Source organism: Ursus arctos, unplaced genomic scaffold (genome assembly GCF_023065955.2).
Source record: "Ursus arctos isolate Adak ecotype North America unplaced genomic scaffold, UrsArc2.0 scaffold_8, whole genome shotgun sequence".
NCBI lineage: Eukaryota > Metazoa > Chordata > Mammalia > Carnivora > Ursidae > Ursus > Ursus arctos.
The window spans coordinates 65,418,973-65,439,688 of NW_026623100.1; the positions used below are offsets into that span (position 1 = coordinate 65,418,973).

Here is a 20,716-nt window from a genome sequence, read left to right on the forward strand (position 1 = left end):
GACTAAGAAATAGTCATGGCATTAAAAGCTTGGGAGGTCTTGAGAAACTTTCAGAATGAAAGCAAAAAGAAAAATGGAAGGAGCAGATATCAAGTTTTCTTTCAGGCAACTTGTGAGCAAGGGGAAAAGGTAAGAGCAGGAAGAAGAGCAGGACACTCCGGAGGCACAGCGTCTCCGTTTGGACAGACCCAAGCTGCTTACCTCGCACATGCCTGCTCTGCTATCAGGCACTCGCTCGGGGTTGGAGGTCTGCAGAGAGAAGGGCAGGGATAACTGCTAGGGCAACGATAACTGCTAGGGCAACCGAGAGTTTGGGAAGGGCGGGGGATTACGAGCATACTGCTGGACAACTAGCCTGGATTACAATATGGGACATTTTCCCCTGTCTTCAAGCCTGTTACAGAAAAAAAAAATTTTAAATGCCTGCTGCCAGAACTGGGAGATCAATCCTGATGTAAAAGACAGGAAATATTCTCAGAAGCAATGTTAGAAAATACAAGGTTTTTCAATAAAGCTTATGATTGATACACTAAAGTTTAAGTGTACCAAGTGTGCGTCATTCGGTTCCTGTGGAATTAGCCTGGAAAATTAACATTCTTTCTATAAGAAAATGTTTTTAAGTATGAGACAACCACCTTACAAACTAATTTAAGTGTGGCCCAGTTATTATTATACACTGCCCAGTACCCGGTTCTGGGGACGTCAAGAGCAGGACACCATGAACAGCTGTTACTGCCACCTGCCTGGTACTCTGCTTTCTGAAACAAGGCACAGGACTACAGAACACCCAGGAGCGAACAGGCTGATCGTTCTTGATTTTTTTTTTAAGATTTTATTTATTTGAGAGAGAGAGAGAGAGAGAGAGAAAACGAGTGGGGGGAGGAGCAGAGGGAAAAGCAGGCTCCCCACAGAGCAGGGAGCCCCACCCAGGGCTCGATCCTGGGACCCTGGGATCATAACCTTAGTCAAAGGCAGACACTTACCTGAGCCACCCAGGCGCCCCTGGGCTGATGGTTCTTTAAACAAACAAATCAAAAAACCATTTAATGTTTTGCTCTAAAATAATCAATAACTCTGAGACAAGTGGCTGGACATTATTTTTCTCCCCATAGCGCCCTCCCCTCTTGTACCTACCAAGGAAAGACAAAAAAGACAATCTGAAAACAGTTAAAAGGATTTAAAAATTATTTACTCTTTACTTTTATTACAATAAATATTTATCAATAATAGAATTAAACAATTTTAAATTAAAACCTACTGCATTACTTTTGGGGTTCACAGCAGCAGAAATAAACATAAATCCAGTTGAAAGGGCAAGGCTTCCAGAATCCAGTGGCAAGAAACAGTCAGGTCTTGATCATCTGGGCTAGCAACAGAGAACAGTAATACCAATGCTGCAGAAGTAACCATGAAATGCATAGTTGTGAACTATCTGTGCACCAAATTACCTAAGACTTCACAACATTGCGGCTAAGGAATTCAAGCAAGTTGTGAAGCCCCTTGTCTGCAAGGGCTAGATATTCTTCCCCCATCGAGCCCTTGAGCAGTCTGCTCCCAAGCTGCCTTCGGGCCAGGAACGGGCCGCATCATCATTCAGAGCCAGAAGCCTTGAACCCATGGAAGCAGCTATCTTTCTCACTCACAATCCCTGGTAAAAGGGAAACAGAAAGCGACATATTTCAAGGGCCTTCCTTGGGGATTAAGATGAACTGCAAATAGTTCATCTGTGGCTGCGGATAAGGAAGAGGCTTCACAGAGTTATGGGCTACGTGCTGACTGAGTCAACAAGAAGAGAACAACCTAATGAGGGCTCACCATTTTGCAGATAATCAAGAGTAGACTGCATGTATAAATGAATGTATCATACATATAATGCAGAAAATATGTGTACATATTAAATATGCATATACACACACACCACACATAACCAGATAAAATAAATGCTACGTTATTTACTTTGAACACAGCAAGTTCTAGACAGACCAATTATGAATATGCTCAATTAAACTACTTGAAAGAGAAAATTAAAGATTTTGTGCTCCCCTTTATCTTCCACGTGTCGCAAACACATCCCGGCTGCTTCGGTGGCGCTGTTTCTAGGCACCTGAGAAGGGATGGAGTCATCCTTTTGTTTCAGAATACTACAGAAAGCAAACTCAACGGCCCAAGTGACACAGCTCAATAACTGATTCGGCCGTGATTCCTGCCACCTCTTCTTAGTCACAGGGCATGAAGCGTTACGCAGAAAAGTACCAACTTCTTTTCCTATAGTTGGCTGCAAACTTAACCTACTGTATGTTGGATGGGAGGGAAAGGGGACAAGGTAGGCGGTACGGAGTTTGCAGCCGGGCAATAATTCACTGCCTCCCCATTACCCAGAAGAAATGCTACCTTTTTTTAAAACAATCGAAATTTGGAGTTTAATACTGAAGTCTGCTCTCTTGGCACATTTTGGAACAAGCAAGTCATTACATGTCGCTGGGACTTTGTCTCTTGAAAGCTGATGGGGTCAGTTAGCTAAACAAAATAGCCTACAATGTTAATATTGTGGGCAGCTGTAATTAGCAGTTATTAGAGTCTGATGTTGAATGATACTAGTAATTCAAACAGATTTAAAACACAACGTTCACAGATCTTGCAAAATGAAAACTCCTCCCGTTACGGGTTAATAACATCAAATACTAACTAAGCATGTCCCAAGTAAGGTCAAGACCTTACTCTTTAGAGATAAAAAGTGCTTGTCAAGAATATCAGAATCTAGAACTCATGGCAAATTGTGTATGTTTTAATAAAAAAAAATCAATTCTAATATTAACCATTACCTATAGAAACTGCTCAAGAGAAGACTTTAGCCAAAGAGCCATAAGGCATCCCCCACATTTAGCCATTCTTGGTTTTTTGTTGTTTTTAAAGATTTTTTTTTTAAGTAATCTCGACACCAAACATGGGGCTCAAACACACAACCCTGAGAAAAAGAGTCGTACGCTCTACTGACTGAGCCAGCCAGGCTCCCCCACTCCTGGTATCTTTAATACTGTCTCTGAGTTCCATGTAGCATTAGGCACTATATGGCCATGATCCAATTCACAGGCTTTAAAAACAGCACCACTCTGATTTAGTCTACCTTTCTAAAAATGATTCTGTGAAGAATAAACAACATGAACGTGTCTGTAGAAGACCAGACAAACCTTCTGTTATGTCCAGATGGACTTTCCTACAGAGATAAGCCTCTGTTAAAATATTCTAAAATCAGTCCATGTACCATTCTCCAATTCTGGGAACCTGGCCTTTCTGACCAAATGTAACACAACCCCCTCACTCAGGCCACCTGTGAGAGGGCTACAAATGGCAGAACATCTTTTGCTTCCCTATATATTAGCTCATTTAAGACCTCCGTCTAAAGAGCAGGTCCCTGCTTAAAAAACAAAACAAAACAAAAAAACAAAAAACAAAAAAAAAATCAGCTAGATTACTATCTCTTGCACATTTGTTTATTAAAGAGCAAAGCGTATTACTAGCATGTGTATTAAAAAGTAAGGTTACGTTTATTTCGCACTTTAGAAACACTGCAGTGAATTAGCCAATAAATCCCACTCCCATGGCTCCACACAAGGAAGAAGTCAACGTGCGCCACTTCCTCTGGGAAAGCTACACAACCATGATTTACCATATACCCTAATGTAAGTGCCTGCCAATATGTCAGTCATCTGTGCCACTGTCAAAGATGAAAAGTAAAATATGCAAATCACATGGGTTACATAATTAATAAAGGAAAAATCAGAAATTTACTTAAGCTTCCTAAAATGTGCAGAGCATCAAACTTTCAAGTTTCACAGTGATTAGTTTAACACCGTTTTACTGTTAAAACTGTCACTTAAAATGTACATGTCAAAGTGCTTCAAATGCAGCATACTAATTAAAATTCCTTCTGGAAATTTCTAGTACTGGCAGCTAATTTAGGAAGGTTATTCACCCACAGGGTGTTCAAGAAAGGGCAATGCTTTTACAAAGACACCTCACAGGACAAAGAAAATTCTAATCTGATAAGAAAGCTCCTATAGAGTGCTCAATCAAGTCCAGAACCGAGGTCAAGATAAAGGCCACTCTGAACACAAGAATCAACACAACCAAAGATTTCTGTATTTGTTTTTGGCTTTTTTGAGGACCCAAAGTCAAAAGTTCTAGCCCATCAGGATTACTCTGTTCCCTCTGGCACATTCCCAGTCCTTGATGTGTCAAGATCTAAGGCAATCCAGGAGATTGGAATGTGGCAAGACCTACCCGCTACGAAGCAAGTGGGCGTCTCTGTCCTAGGCGGTAGCAAGTCAAAAGGGAGGCAGGGTGAAGAATGAAAAGGAAGAGTTACACACAGGCGTCTAATTAAAATATAAAGGGGAAAAGCGCCCTTTGATTCAAACACCTTCGGTTTATCTTTTTATTTTCCACAGGTTAGAGAATCAAAGTCTACTTTGGAAAGCAAGGTACATTCCAAATGTTTTTCGACTGACTTCAAAATAAAGTCTTTGAAAACTAAACACTTGGGAATGTTTCAAATTCACATTTGAATTTAAAGTTAGTGGAGCAATGACGATTTAAATTGCGACGATTTTAAACGCTGCACTGCACTAGGATCACTGAGTAAGACAGGCACCGTGCATTAAGGAGATCCCTTCTTCTCCTTCAGATGGACCCTATGCCTGCTTTTTCCTTTCCATATTCCCCCAAAGCCCAGACTCCAGGTCATGATGACTGCTCTCTCGGTACCTATTCAGAATTCGGGCAACTCTCGACATATACTCCTCTCCCCACACCTCTATATTAAAATAAATGACATGTTGGTAGTAGTAGAACATTCTAGACCATAATCAGCATGGAGCTTTTTTTAAATTAGAATTTAAAATATTTTAAGGATGATTTTATTAAAAACCCAAGGACTATTTAGTTTTTTATTTGGAAGTTATTCACTCTATTACCCTTGAGACTAAAACTCATGAACTACATTTATTATGTATAAATGAAGGAATGGCGGTGTCAATTGTGACAATCTTCAACTGTGTAATGCACGAAAGATCATGAATGTTAGTAAAGGATCAGAAAAGGCAGCAATAACATACTCTACTCAGGTATTTTAAGGATTTTTCTACCCCATGCCCCCCTCAAATATAGGGGCATTAATTTCTGACAAGCATGAAAGGACATTTTTCATACCATAACCTGACAAGAAACTTCTCACAGGTCCAGGTAACTTTGGTCAGCAGAAACACAAAGCAAACATCTGGCCTGGCTAAGGCACTCCATTCTGAAATGTACAGAAAACATGCATGTATGACCAACCATGCCACTGCTCCCCTAAAGGCAGCTCAGTGTATGCTGGGAGAAAGGCTGGGGTGGTGGACTCACCCCAAAATATCATGCATAAGCCTGAAATACCTTTTATACTTTGGAAATGTTATGATAACTGGCATGACACAAATGCACAGAGCTATTTGCAAGTAAGCCTTGCTTCAGCTGCTATATCACTACACAACAAATGGGGGCTTTCAAGATGCATTTCAAGATGGCGGACTAAGAGAACGTCAGCAGTCCACTGAAGATTTACAAGTCCACGGTATTCTGAAACAGTTCATCACTCAGTTTCTCTTTCACCTTGTTGACAGCCACCTTTCATCTAATGGTGTCCATAAAACTATGGCATAATTCTTTACCCCAATAGGGAAATAGGTCATGAAGTCCAGGCACAAAACAATTTCAAATAAACTTGATGCAACAGAAAAAGAACAGAAAGACACTTTGAGGTAAAAAAGCCCCAAAAGTACAGAACATGACCCTACACCAGAAGGGTATTTTTTTTTTTTAACTATACTGTACAAGGTGAAGAAAGCCTGTGGTCCAAATTTGTCATTTTATAAACATTTCTCAGTTCTTTTCTTATATAATACAGATTAATTTCATTCTTGTGTAAAAGAACAACAAAAAGGTAAAATGATTAGCTCAGAAACCTTAGAACAAACAAAGCTTTGTTCCCAGCCCAAATTACCACTTGATCCAGTTCAACTTTACAGATGACAAAGAACAAGGTCTACAAAAAACAGAGTTACCATTACTTAATTTGTTCATTCTCTGATCTCATGATGGCAACTTATTAACAAACATGGAATCACTAGCCACATTTTCCAGCATCGACTTCTCCCATGTTGAGTCTCAGAAAAAGTCACCGAATATACCTCAATCCTTATGAACCGTTTTTAAAAATGAGTACAGAACCATGAGTTAGCTCCTTGACTCCTCATTTCTAATAACCTAGATGGCAATGATTAGGATTTACAAATTTAAAAACTGAAATATCGACTACATAGTTATTTTTACAAAGCAGCAGACTGAAATTCAAAAAGGAATACACTATAATTAAATTTAACAATGGTCGCATTCATAGATAAATAATGGTTAAGAATTTAATTACATATCAACACAGTGGTGCCTATTTTATCCAAGTGCAATCCGTCCAAAAAAAAAAAGGGGGGGGGGTTTAAGATACACTCTTCATTCAAGCACAAACTTCATTCAGTGGAAAATAAAGGAAAGTCAGCAAGTAAATTTCACCACCACCAAACTAAACTGAGACAAAGTCAAAAAGAAATAAAATATCCACATTCATGAAAAGGTGCGATCTATAAAACAACCACATTGAAGTCAAAGGGATTTTATGTTTGTCAATAAACCTCAAAAATTATTCCAAGTCATATTAAAGAGAGTAGGTACTCAGTAAGGCATATATATCAAAAACTTGCTTCAAGTGGGGAAGTGGGCGAGTTAGGGAAGAAAGAATTTCTACTTCTTTGCCCTGTATGAAATAAAAAACACAGCACTCTCTCCTCCATAAAAAAGAGACAGACAGAGGGAGGGTGGAAGGGAGGGAAGGCGGGAGGAGTGAGGGAGGGAGGGAGGGAAGGAAGGACGGACGGACGGACGGACGGGCAAACTGAATCAGAAAACTAATTCTGTAGTGAGGTTCACAGCAGGAATTCATGGTGAGGCTCATGAGATTTCTAACTCCAAAGTAAATTTCTCTTATAAGGAAGTTTACCTGTGTTCCCTACAAGTAATTATCATAAGACTGGGACTGTCACATGCATTCGTATAATCATAGTTACAGGCACCAAATCTCAGCAACTTGTAGCTGAGGGGTGAAATGCCACATTTAAACGATGAATCATGACAATGGGTGAGCTACAATTATGATCCACTCTCTGCTGAGTCTCAATCGAACATTTTTCTTTAAAAGAAAATTAAATCATTTATCAAGATCTCTCCCAAAGAGAGCCAGAACACTAGAGAATCTGAATATATATACTGCTCTCTTAGCCCATGAGGAAAAAAAGGCATTTCCATGGGAAAGAGAAACCAGTATTTGGCAACTGTACATTATAGTTCTGCAATCATTTGGCATCTCTTGCTAAAGGTGACTTGCTCTTATCTTTTCCCTATATTAGATTTGGGCTATTGATAACTTCCACTACTACAGACCTACTACTAAAGTAGTACCAAATATGAAAACATTTTGCGGTTTTCTTGATGTTATCAGTATTCCTAAACCAATTTGGGGACTTTAAAAATAAAAACAAAGCATCTTTAACTCTGTATAAACCAAAACATTATAGACTCATGAAGCTAAAATCACTAGAAACATTTTGCTGGTCTAAAGTACATTATGCTTAACCAAAATGCCACATGGTTTTATAAAAAATAAAATATGCTGGGAGTTAGTAGGTCCAAAATTCCGTGAGTTCAGATCATTTGTATCACTCCTGCTGTCCACGTACTATACACACTTGAGTTCCCAGGTCTGTTAAGCAGATCAGTTTAGTTCAATGGTGATGGATGAAATATTTACAAGCATCTTATTTACAGTACTTTTTTCTGTAGGTTATAGGCCAATATTGTTTTCTTCCATTCCTAGTCAATCTGAGTTTGGTTTCCTCAACGAGAAGGGATAAATCTGAAAATGGCTGCTCAGCTGCTTTACCTGAGGAAAACCAGAACATGAGGCAGTGACAAATACATTCTTACTAATTTTTTAAAAGGACACAGAATTCACACCCTGGAGACAACAATTTACTGACACAGCAAAACTCAGCAGAAATAATGAAAAGGTTTTTCTGGACTAGGAGAGCTATAAAGCTAGAAGGCTATAGAATTTTACAGAATACCTGGGAGGGTTAGGACTTAAACCTGGGTCTGCGTAACTCCAAAATCTAGTCTTTCCAGAGCCCTCTGGACCATACAGATTCACACCCAAATGTGCTGAAAAATTATAGGGTTAATTGACTTATATCACCTAGTAGATCAAGTATTTACATATACAGTTAGACTCAATATTCAGCTGCTTATAGCATTTCTAGGTAATTATTCCTAATCCTGATGAAACAGTATAAAAGTACACTTGTACATTTTGCAACATTTAAGCCACCTCGGTTAAGGTATTCCTGGTGGGTAGGCAAGACCCTGGTTATGTGTCAGTTACCAAACATCATTTATCTGATACTTCCTGGCTCTATTGTTCTTATTTATATTTCGATAGTTCAAAAGTGAATGCTTTGTGTGTGTGGCTTAGCAAGTTTTACCTTCTGCTCGGAAGTTGCAGAAGTGGCAAGAGAGCACAAAGACAGACAAAAAAGATGCTCCTGGAATTTTTTTTTTCAATAGTATTAATTTCCAGGTTTTTAACAGTGAAAATGTACGGCTTTTGTAATTTAAAGAAAAAGATGTTTTGGTTTGGTTTATGTACAGTTGCCTAAAGATACGCTTCTGAAGGGTTATAATAAATTAACACAATTATAAAAGACATTTACGACTATATACTACTTCATGCATGATTGATGAAATAGAAGATTAAAGCCTAAGAGTATTAATATAAAGTGAAGCATTTATGTTAAGTATGCACAAATAAAAACAATTATGTCTTCATGTCATAATCCCTAGTTATCATGGATTTTTTTTTCATCTATTTTATCTCAACAAATGTAGGCTACTTTGGGGAGAACCCTAAGAGAAGATATGCACAATATAAAGTAGTTCTCAAGCACGATGAGTGCCCCCATTTTAAAAATATGTATAGAAGTACACACAGTATAGAAGACATCTTGTTTCTCAAACTGAGTCCTAGTAGGGTTCCTTTTAAAACAAGCATACCAAATAGAAGCATTTTAAGAGTCATAAAAACATGAATACTAACATGAATACCCTTTTACATTTTTCATTGCTATGAAACTACCCTCAGAAAACAAAGAAAAATGTATTATTCCAGATAGTTCACTCTAACTTTAATTTATAATGGTGAAAATTTGGAAACAACATAGATGACTAAAATAACTGGATTACAGCTAAGTACATTAGGTAATTAAGTAATCTCCTTAATGGAATATTATACAATTAAAAATCACATTTATAAGACCATGCTAAAATACGTAAAATAATTAGAAAAGAGTGTTAAAGTATGAGGAAAAGAAAATGAACTACATGATTCTCGTTTTCATTTTGTTCTATCTTAGGCCGTTTGCCCTGAAACTAGTCTCTTGCTTTAGGAGAGAATATTAAGGTTCACAAAATACTTCTTAAATCCATTCTCTTCTAATATTTCCCCCTTTTAAAATGCCCCTAAAGCTAACTAAGTATAGAAATAAATCATCAACAAATGGAATTATTTGGTCCTCATTGAATTAAAAGCACATAAGAGTTTACAATTCCATTCACCAAGAAAACAGTTTACATTTCTACCTACTTAAAAACAACTAATTCCTCATAATAATTACCCAGAAATTATTTGTAGTTACTATAACATATTCATCAGAGAAATGATACCTAAAATTATGTATCTGGATATTATTCGAAATTTACAGAGAATATCCCAATTCTTCCAGCTACTTTAATAAGCAACTTTCTTTTGAAATTCTTCCCTCACTTCCTTCCCTAGTACTTACAAGAACCAAATGGAACCAATTTTGCTCTAGATTACTCACCACTTGTACTCCATAATGGATGTGGGCCAGAGTGAAAAGAGCTGTTAAAGTATACAGGAGAATGCTCTCAACGTGAAAGGCTACTCCAAAGTTCACCACCAGAACAACCAAGAAAAGAGGAACCAAGAACCAATTCAAAGTTGGGCACCGGGTGCTGCTCATTTGACAAACAATCAGCTGACACTTGAAGTTGTGGGGGAAAAAAAGAATGAAAATTTCATTAGCAAAGCACTTCCAAAATTAGTTACTCCAACATTTAAAAAGCATTCAAGTACTTGAGCCAACACGGTTACAAGACATTATTAAAATCAGTAGTTCTCAACTGCTCAGGAGCCGAATTGAACCTCTGCCCACACCTCCAAACCCACGGACCCTCAGAGTGCACGTCAGAAGAGGTGGGAAGATAATTTAGTAAGGTTGCTATGGAAGGCATTCTTCCACTAGGCAACAGTTTGGATAAAAGAAATTCCTCCCAATTTTAAGTACGATATCTGAAAAACACTTTGCAAACAGCCTTTCATAGCTCCATACAACGAAATTTCCTCATGGTCCTGAGGAGATGCTGCCTCCAACTCAATCATATTGTCAGAGTAACACCTCAAGCCCTCTCGGGCTCCCTTTACTTTCAATACCTCACTCAATCTAGTTTTATTCCTTCAGAGATACCTTTTATACAATGTATTAATATTCTCAGATCTTTAAACCCTGTGAAATCAATAGGACTGGTGATATTGAACACATGTTACAGACATGGAAACATAAACTCTGTGGCTAAATTATAAAGTAAAAACTTACTAAGTTTTTAGAGTGAGAGCATAGGCTCCCTGGTTGTCAAAACCATTAAGGTCCCTTCTCAACTCCTCCTGATCTCTCCTACCTGTCTGCCGTCTTGCTGGGCCATCGCAGAGAAAGGGCTTTCAAAAAATGTATTTATTACAAAGTCTTTACTCCCTGTTAATTTAAAATCAGCTCATTTAAAAATGTGTGTGTGTGTGTGTTTTCTCTCAAAAACCCCTTTCAGGCTCCCTAAATTAATCATTAGATCTGTAGTCATCTGGAAAAGGAAAAAATAATTTTCAGCATGTTCTGTCTTAGGGGTTATAACTCTTTCAAGTTTCTGATGTAAAATATCTTTAAATTAAAATCTGTTTATTTTTAATACTACATAAAATTTCCCAAATTACCAAATTTTGTCATGTATCCCTTAGATATATTATGACTTTTGAAAGAAAAAAATCTTACTGTGATGTTGGCAAAGGCTGTTCCAACCATAAAGTAGAAAACTCTAGGATGCAACTCTAAAATATCAGAAGGCGAATGGAGGATCCACGCTGTAGACAAAACGAATAGCAAACATGGAGAAAAAAAGGGAACCATAGCTTCATAGACTGAATTGTGTTTCAAGGTGTTATTTTTATAGCTTCTGAAAAAAAGAAAATCAAGTAATACAAAAAACATTATTACATATAAAACTCACACAGCATTTGTAAATTTTGTAGTTTTCAAAGTACTTTCACACTTATTCGCTTACTTTATACTCACAATAATCCCGTAGCACAAATAGAACCAACATTACTAATCCCATTTGGCAGACAGGTTAAGTGAATCTGAGAATTTAAATTCACATAACTTGCTACCAAGTGGCAGGGTCAGGACTAGAACAGAAGTCTTCTGAGCCCTAGTCCCCTGGAATGTAAAGATGAACAGAACTTGATCTTTGTTCTGTGAGATTACACTTCAACAGGGGAACTAAAATGCACACAAAACACCACGAGGAAGTACCGCAGAGTGCTGCTACAATACAAAGGGACAGAGGACTTACGAGTGGAAGACTCCGCACGGAGACGGCCCATAGCCTATCTCGGTGTCTCCAGCACACACTCCAATATGTCTCTGCTCATCTGAACAGAGCCCCAAATTCTAGTCTTGGTTCTGCCCCATTACAGGATCTTGGACAAGATACCACCCGATCAGGACCTCATCCTTAGAAGATGAGGAGAAAATGTCTCCATCTCTAAGGCCTTCAGAGCTTTAAATTTTACGGTTTCTGTGAATGACTACCAGCTGCCATAAATAGGCTAGATTCATAGAGCTTGGCTTGACACAGATGGGATTCTGCAGGACAGATCTGAGGGCTGAAGGATGAAGTGGGAAGTACAAGTGTTTCAAGCAGAGGAAACGGTACTAGAGGGAAGTGGGAGCAAAATTACCAAGGAGGGACACAGCAAAATACATTCAGGCCTCCTAACTAAATTCAGTGTGGCTGAGCAAAGGTGGAGAAGTGCAGATCAAAGAATGAGACGCCACCCAGGAAACTCTTACCTAACCCCCACCCCCACTCCTCCAGCAGGAATTTTTATACAATGCTACTCGGGAAGTCAGCATAGATCTACACAAGTTCAGAAATTTTATGATCGTGCTAACTCAACTTATACAGAACCAATTTATAAAAACTTATCATCGATGTCTAAAAAGAATATAAACCTATCAATATTCAACAAGAACACACTCCTTCCCAATTCACTCCACAAAGAAATGACAAACAGAAGACTGTCTGGTGAGCCAAAAACCGTAACAAAGAACCAGCAGTTTTGTGCTGTGGACTACAAAGCCACCACTGCAGATACCCTAAACGATCCTAACCTCATTCGAGGTTCAAAATACAGGTTTCACACCTTTTCAAAATGTCTAGATGCCAAAAGTAAAACAGATCCTAAAATTCATCTAAGTAACAATTTTCACATTTCTTGCCCAATTAAGAAATACTTACCTGAAAAAGTTTAATAAACTCATTGGAAGAGTCACACATAACGCACAACCTAAAAGGAAGAATATTTAAAATACTGTGATTATTCGAGTGATTTTTATAATTATCAAATACGTACAAAATATTTAATGCTTTTAGACCCAATAATTCGTAGTTTCAGGTTTACTTTTGTAATGAAATTAAATACACTTCTGAACAACATTAACAACCAGAAGAGTGGCAGTACAGCGTGATGATTCAGAGCGGAGGCTCAGGGGCCAGACTGGGCTCGAACCTTGGTTGTGCCTATGGGTTATGGGATTTCGGGCTGATTAACGCTTCAGTGCCTCAATTTTTTCTTTTATAAAATAGACATAATAGGATTGACCCCATAGGGCCTTGAGAATTAAATGAGTTACTATACATAGACACCTGGAACAGTACCTGGTATGCAGTAAGTTGCACAAGTGTGAGTTACTGAAAGAGGGGATGGCTAATGGATTCTGTGGTTTCCCATTTCCATTTATTTTTATCTCCATAGCATTCTTAATTTCTCCGCCCACCCCTAAGCATACACTAGTTCTTTCCTCTCAAACCGGAAAACAAGGACGGCCTTCCCAAGAAGCCCTCCCATTGCTTCTGCTGCCCTCACTTCCCACTTCTTCTCTAACTCTTCCCTATCACCTGCCAGACCTTCCTGTGGCCTTCCTCGGGACTCATTCATTCTGCCTTCCGTCTGCAGAAACTGTACTCTGGAATTTACCAAGTTCTCCTAATTATCAAATTCAATATTCTTTCTTCACTTCTGACTTCTAAGAAAGAGGACTTTGTTGACTCTCCACTAACTGCAATTCTTTTCTGCCTTTGCCTTTGTGATCCATTCTCCCAGTGCTGTTAGTTATCCAACCATTACATGTGCTGTCCTTCACTGGCAGCTCTGCCTCCTGCATATTCCTAACTGGGCATTCAACTGCGCTTCTCTTCTCCCCCAGGGAATCCTCTCTTGCTTTAACTGCAAGCTTCCTACAGAGGACTCCAAACTCCAGCAATGTACTCTTGGGAAATCAGACCATCTCTCTGAGCTTCAGATTCCGCAGTTATACAACATGGATGGGTTACACGACTTCCTAATGTCCCCTTGCATTTTTAAAATTCTCTGATTCTACAAATTATAGAGATGTAAATTCCTAATTTTTTTTCTCTGTCAAACTCCAAATCAACACCTGTGGCAAGTTTCTGGCTACTTCAGTTGGCTATTTCACTGTCAACAGATCAGATTAGCCCCAGCTTGTCCACTCCAGACTCCCGCTGACTATACTTGGCTTGGGGTGGGAAGGTGGTCGATGCAGCTATGACCGTAAGGATCCAAGACAGAAAAGCATTCCTTCAAAACAATTCCTAAGACATTTTGCGAAAAACAGATGAAAAGACTAGAATCCACCAAACAGAAATCTCATTTGAAAAGATGAATTACTCTGCCACTTCCAAGCCCAACTGCGACAAAGTTCCCCAAGTTAGAAGAGCTTAGAGAGAAAGGAAGAAGACAAGCTGACATACTCAGAAATTTTTAGCAGCTGACACCGTGTCAAGCTGGGAAGCACTGGTAGGGAGCCGGGGCTGAATTAATTAACCCAGAATCACTATAGCTCTGAGGTGTTGGAAACAGGCTGACAGAAACTTGCAAAAGATTTGCTACCAAGAATATTTTTAGTTTAAAATATCTTGAAATAGCTTTATCTTAAATACAGCAAGCATGTAGGAAGCCTGGGCTATATATAGGTTGCCAAAGAGACACACTGTATCTTCTATTTTTTCTCCTGATGTACTTTCCATAGAAAGTACAGGCATACCTCGGAGATATTGCAGGTTGTGTTCCAGACCATCACAATGAAGTAAATGTCACAATAAAGCAAGTCACATAAATTTTTTGGTTTCCCAGTTCATAAAAGTTATGTATATACTATAATGCAGCCTATTAAGAGTACAATAGCATTATGTATTAAAAAATGTACATGGCTTAACTAAAAAATACTTTATTACTAAAAAAATTCTAACCATCATCTAAGCTTTCAGCTAGTCGTAATCTTTTTGCTGGTGGAAGGTCTTGACTCGAGGTGGATGGCTGCTGAAGGTGGGGGGGCTGCGGCAAGTTCTTAAATTAGCAAACAATGAAGCTTCCCACGTTGACTCCTCCTTTCACAATTTCTCTACAGTATGCAAGGCTGGTTGATGGCATTTTATCCACAGTACAACTTCTTTCAAAATAGAAACCAATCCTCTCAAACCCTGCGGCTGCTTTATTCAACTCAGTTTACATAATATTTGAAATCCTTCATCATTCCAACAATCTTCACAGCATCTTCACCAATAAATTCGATCTCAAGAAAACCACTTTCTTTTTTCATCCATAAGAAGTAATTCCTTGTCTGTTACAAAGTTTGATCATGAGATGGCAGCAATTCAGTCCCATCTTCAGGCTCCACTTCTAATTCCAGTTCTCTTGCTATTTCCACCACAGCTACTGACTTCCTCCACTGAAGTCTTAAAACCCTCAATGTCATCCACAAAGGCTGGAAATCACTTCTTCCAAATTCCTGTTAATGTTGATTATTCTGACTTCTCCCCACGAATTAGGAATGTTCTTAGTGGCACCTAGAATGGGTGAATCCTTTCCAAAAGGTTTTCAACTTACTTTGCCCACACCCACCAGAGGAACCATTTTCTATGGCAGCTACAGCCTTATATTATAAAAAGGTATTTATTTCCTCAATAATAAGACCTGAAAGTCAAAATTACTTTTCCATCTCCGGCAAGATGGATGCTGTGTACAATCTCATTGTACACTGTCATCAGAGCTTTGGGTGACCAGGTGCTTGTCAATGAGAAGTAATATTTTGAAAGGAATCCTTTTTTCTGAGATCTCAATAATGGCCTTAAAATATTCAGTAAACCATGTTGTAAACAGATGTGCTATCATCCAGGCTTTGCTGTTCATGTAGAGAGGACAGGCAGAGTAGATTTAGCGAATTTTTAAGGGCCCTGGGATTTTCAGAATAGTCAATGAGCACTGGCTTCACCTTCAAGTCACCAGCTGCATTAGCCGCTAACATGAGAGTCAGCCTGTCTTTTGAAGCTTTGAAGCCAGGAATTGACTTCTCCTCTCTCGCTATGAAAGTCTTAGATGTAATTTCCTTCCCCTATTAAAGCGGTGACATCTATACTGAAAATCTGTTGTTTGTGCAGCCACCTTAATGATCTTAGTGAGATCTTCCAGATAACTCGCTGCAGCTTCTCCATCAGCACTGCTGCTTCACCTTGCGCCTTCATGATAGATATCTTCTTCCCTTAAACCTCATGAATCAACCTCTGAAAGCTTCAAACTTTTCTTCTGCAGCTTCTTTACCTCTCTCAGCCTTCACAGAATTGAAGAGAGTTAGGCCTTGCTCTGAATTAGGCTTGGCTTCAGGGAATGCTGTGGCTGGTTTCATCTTCTACCCAGACCACTAAAACTTTATCCTTATCAGCAAAAAGGCTGTTTTGCTTTCTTATCGTTCATGTATCAGTGAGTAGCACTTTTCATTTCCTTCAGGAACTTTTCCTTTGCATTTACAAACTTAGCTAATTGCTCAGGGCGAGGGGCCTGGTTTTTGGCCTATCTTGGCTTTTTTCCTCACTAATTAGCTGAATCATTTCTAATTTGTGATTTCAAGTGAGAGATGTGTGACTCTTCCTTTCACCTAAACGCTTAGAGGCCACTGGAGGGTCATTAACTGGCCTAATTTCAATATTGCGTCTCAGGAAATAGGGAGGCCCAAGGAGAGGGAGAGAAATGAGAGGGAGAGCAGGAGGTAGGTGGAGTAGTCAGACACACACAACATTTATTAACAAAGTTGCCATCTTTATATGGGTGTGGGCTGTGGTGCGCCAAAACAATTCCAATAGTAACATCAAAGATCACTGATCACAGATCACCGTAACAAATATAATAATGCAGAAGTTTGAAATATTGCAAGAATTACCAAACTATGACACAGGGAGACACGAAGTGAGTAAATGCTATTGGTAAACGGCGCTAACAGACTTGCTGACAGGTTGCCACAAACCTTCAATTGTAAAAAAAAAACACAGTATCTGCAATGCACAATACAGTGAAGTGCAATAAAATGAGGTGTACCTGTATTGGGAAAGCTGCTTTATTTATTTGTAAAGAAACGTGGGCTTTTGTTTTGTTTCAGAGAGAAAAATTCAGATAAACTTATAAATTACAAGGAAAGTTATGTGCCTATTAAAGTACATTAAAGTACAAATTAAACAATTAAAGTACCCACTTAACATTCAAAAATATATCTCACATACCAGAGGATTCCATCTTATCATTAAATTTAACATTTAAACATAAAATGCAGCAATACTGCCATAGGACTAGTCACTTAAAAGATTTCACTGTGTGGTGGGAGTGAAAAATAGCTAGCCTTTTCAAGGTAGAGGATTTAGTTCATACAGAAACCCAAAAATGAAAAATGAACATTTGGAAGATAACAGCGGGGTTCTAAAGTATCTGTAGTCCAGGGCCACAGAAAAAGGCCCAAACGACCGCCTAAAAGCCAGTGCCTAATGCACCACCACCTTCTCAGCTGATTCTGAACTCTACCCAATGCCCTTCTATTGCCAAGGTTCACTGGTATTGAGAGAGGGGGTTACTATTTAGATAAGGGAACAGAGCAATGGCCAAGAGTCTGCTATTTTACTTCTACAGAGGTCCTAATGCCACTCCTAATGCCCCTAAATAACAACCCAAATAACTTCCTCCTTGCCTCTTTGCATAGAAAACACTCTGCGTCCCATAGATGGCCCCTCTGGCTGAAATCAAGAGGGAAACATTACCATGACCAAAAACCTTTACCTATTAGCCAGTGGTAAAAGAAGGAGAGTATCTGAGAGGAAGGAAGGCTCAACTTCTGGAGTGGATGTGCTGTGAAGTAATCTCTATCTTCCATCTATTCTACTTCCTACAAACTAATGATCTTCAATTTTGAGATAGGCATAAAATCAATACCAAATGTCCACCTAAATGTGGATCCTCTGTAACAGTCTAAATTCGTTTAAATACTTAGTTCACGAGGTTTATGTGATTTTGGTATTTATTTCCTTCTGACTAGAAATAGCATAGTGCTAAACAAAAAAAACCAAAACACAGAAACCTCATTTTCCTTGCTGGTTTGGTGGAAACCAGGGCTGTAGGGCTGTTCTGCTTGCTGGAGGGTGTGGGAGAGGGGAAAAGGTGGTATAGCTTGTGATAATCAAACACTGGCTTCGATAATAAAGTGATGTTAAAATAGGCTTCAACATGGAGCTTCTTACCAATAATCATTGCAGTGAATAGGTCTCTATATAAGAAATTAAACAGGAAAGGTTCATACCAGGCCTCAACTCCCACAATCGCAGTCACTATGTAGACAAAAGATATAGTCTGGAAGGAAAATGCAGACAAAAGCACACAGAGGCATTAACAGCTGGAAAGATCGGGGAGCCAATAATGCTGTATGCAGCATAAGTCTAGTAAATAGTTTTAGTAAAAGCAAGAAATACACTTAAAATTGATACTGTGGCAATCTTCTTGCCTTTAAAAATATCTTCTTTTCAGCCAACGACCCCCATAAAATAACTAACTTTTAAACAAAGCAAGCAACTGGCCATAATTTAGAACACTTTAAGGCACATCAGGAATTGGTTAAGGCATAGGATGACCCAATTTGCCTACCCAATCACTTTCTTCAAACACACTCCAACATCTGATGCTTTAATGGGGCCTTAGATGCAAATGGGCAAAATGGCAACACAAAAAGCTGGTATTCAAAGGCAGGAAGAGTTAATAGCAAGCCTATTAAGTAAGAGAAAACACGTATCTCTACTCATTGAAATGTGGGCAGTCAAGACAAAAAAGCAATCATTATATGTACATATCTTTCTTTACAAAAATCAACAGTTCAAAGGAATACTTAGTAACATTAAGAAACTGTTCATTTTTTTTATAATAATGACATTGTGATAATGGTTTTTTAAAAAGTACTCTTACTATTTAAAGATATATAGTAAAATCCTTATCATATACCATCAGGAATTTCCTTTAAAATAACTGCGAGGAAGGGTATACATGAAACCGGACTGGCCATGCAGCTGCTGAAGCTAATAACAGGGGCGTAAGGGTTCACTATGCTATTCTACTTTTCTGTTTGAAATTGTTCAGAAATAAGCAAGAAATAATGCAAAAGGAAATTTTTTAAAAGCACAAATCAGTTCTAGCCAAAAAAGCAGCAGGGATATAAAGAAAGAATGACAAAAACTTGCCCCCAAAATTCACAGCAATGTTGAAAATTTAAGGTAGAACACATACTTACCACCTGGCTAATGTCATATCCCCACGGCAGGAAAAGAATTCCTGTGTTATACTTTTCCCAGTGGGACAGGATGAAAGAAAACAAAACTACCCATAGCAGGAGATAAAGAACAAAAACACTGACACCAGATGGTCCTCGTCCAAAGATGGAATACACAGTCACAACAAAGTAAACACATGACCAACTATCCAGGCCATGGTCAAAAAGCTCCCCTAAAGGGGTGCTGGAATTGGTTCTCCGGGCTTGCTTTCCATCCACACCATCTGCAACAAAAACACATTACCAGGGGAAAAGGTCAACATCTATACCAGTATGGGGAGAGTCTTCTTTAATAAGCTGGAGAAACACAAAACAAAACAGATCAGCGTTATCATAGGAATGCTAATTAACTAAAGGATAGCTACCACCCAGTACTTTTTATAAAAATGCAATCTTTAATTCCTACAATTTGAAGATTTCAGAAATAAAATCTATAATTTCTCAGAGTTTAATCTAAAAATTAAAATAGGGGGTGCCTGGGTGGCTCAGTTGGTTAAGCGTCTGCCTTCAGCTCAAGTCATGATCCAGGGGTCTTGGACTCAAGTCCCGCCTTGGGCTCCCTGCTCAGTGGGGAGTCTGCTTCTCCCTCTCCCTGCCTGTGTTCTCTCTCTCTCTCTCTGCCAAATGAATAAAATCTTTTAAAATAAATAATTAATTAATTAAAATTAAAATACATCACATCACACTAAATGGTGTCAATTATAGATCTGAGGACAAAGCATTGTAGTTGGACTCTGAATTCCTCCAAATCAGCCTAATAACTGAGTTGTTGCGTTAGCCACAAATTTTCAAGCCTCCAGGGAATATTCAATAGTTATTAATTACAATTTATCTAACCACTCCTTGCTCTAGGATCCAAAATCACCCTGTGCTTCAGTCCTAACCCCTATCTCATGTTGTTTGAAATTAGTCTCTTTGTCACAGATGTACCACTTCCACAACTGTAAGTGCTTTCAGAAAAGGCTTTGCGGAGGGAGTTAAGATGGCGGAGTAGGGGACCCCTTTTTCAGCCGGTCCCAAGTCGAGCTGGGTAGGTACCAGACCAGCCTGAACATCCACAGAATCAGCCTGAGACGCAGGAAGACGCATCTGGATCTCTACAAATGAACATCTCCAGCGCTGAGTATTGAGGTACGAAGCGGGGAGCCGTGAAACCGCGCACAGATATCGGAGATAAACGTAAGGGGGAGGGAGCCGCCGCGTTCGGGCGCCGGGAAGCGGTAGCCACCTGCACGGGGGAGCGGGCGGGCTCGTGGACCGGCACCCGCGAGAGAGCGGACTGAGACCGTGAGCCGGGAACACGCGCGCGACCAGACTGAGGGCCGGAGCTTCGGAGCGCGCGGGGGCGGCTGGCGGTATTAGAAACACAAAGGACAGAGACGCTCCGGCCCTGGAAGTGAGGGCTGACATGCCAGGTGTGGGGCGCACATCCCGGGACGCTGCAGGGTTGAGCAGCACCAACAGAAACAGAGTTAAAGTGGCCAGAACATTAGTAGAGAACGGGCCGCAATCCTTCT

At 39.3% G+C, this 20,716-nt stretch overlaps 1 protein-coding gene across 1 annotated transcript in view; it reads right to left on the minus strand.

The window, feature by feature from the left end:
* Window positions 1–1,167: 1,167 nt before the first annotated feature.
* The window catches only part of SELENOI (selenoprotein I), a 45,162-nt gene continuing 25,613 nt past the window's right edge, over window positions 1,168–20,716 (minus strand). The window contains exons 5-10 of the mRNA XM_026520405.4: window positions 19,161–19,423; window positions 18,124–18,232; window positions 12,787–12,835; window positions 11,259–11,439; window positions 10,017–10,199; window positions 1,168–8,023 (exon numbers count right to left, since the gene is read on the minus strand). Coding sequence (XP_026376190.1) covers window positions 7,925–8,023; window positions 10,017–10,199; window positions 11,259–11,439; window positions 12,787–12,835; window positions 18,124–18,232; window positions 19,161–19,423 — 884 coding nt within the window. The 3' untranslated portion in view covers window positions 1,168–7,924. The remainder of the gene's footprint in view (window positions 8,024–10,016; window positions 10,200–11,258; window positions 11,440–12,786; window positions 12,836–18,123; window positions 18,233–19,160; window positions 19,424–20,716) is intronic.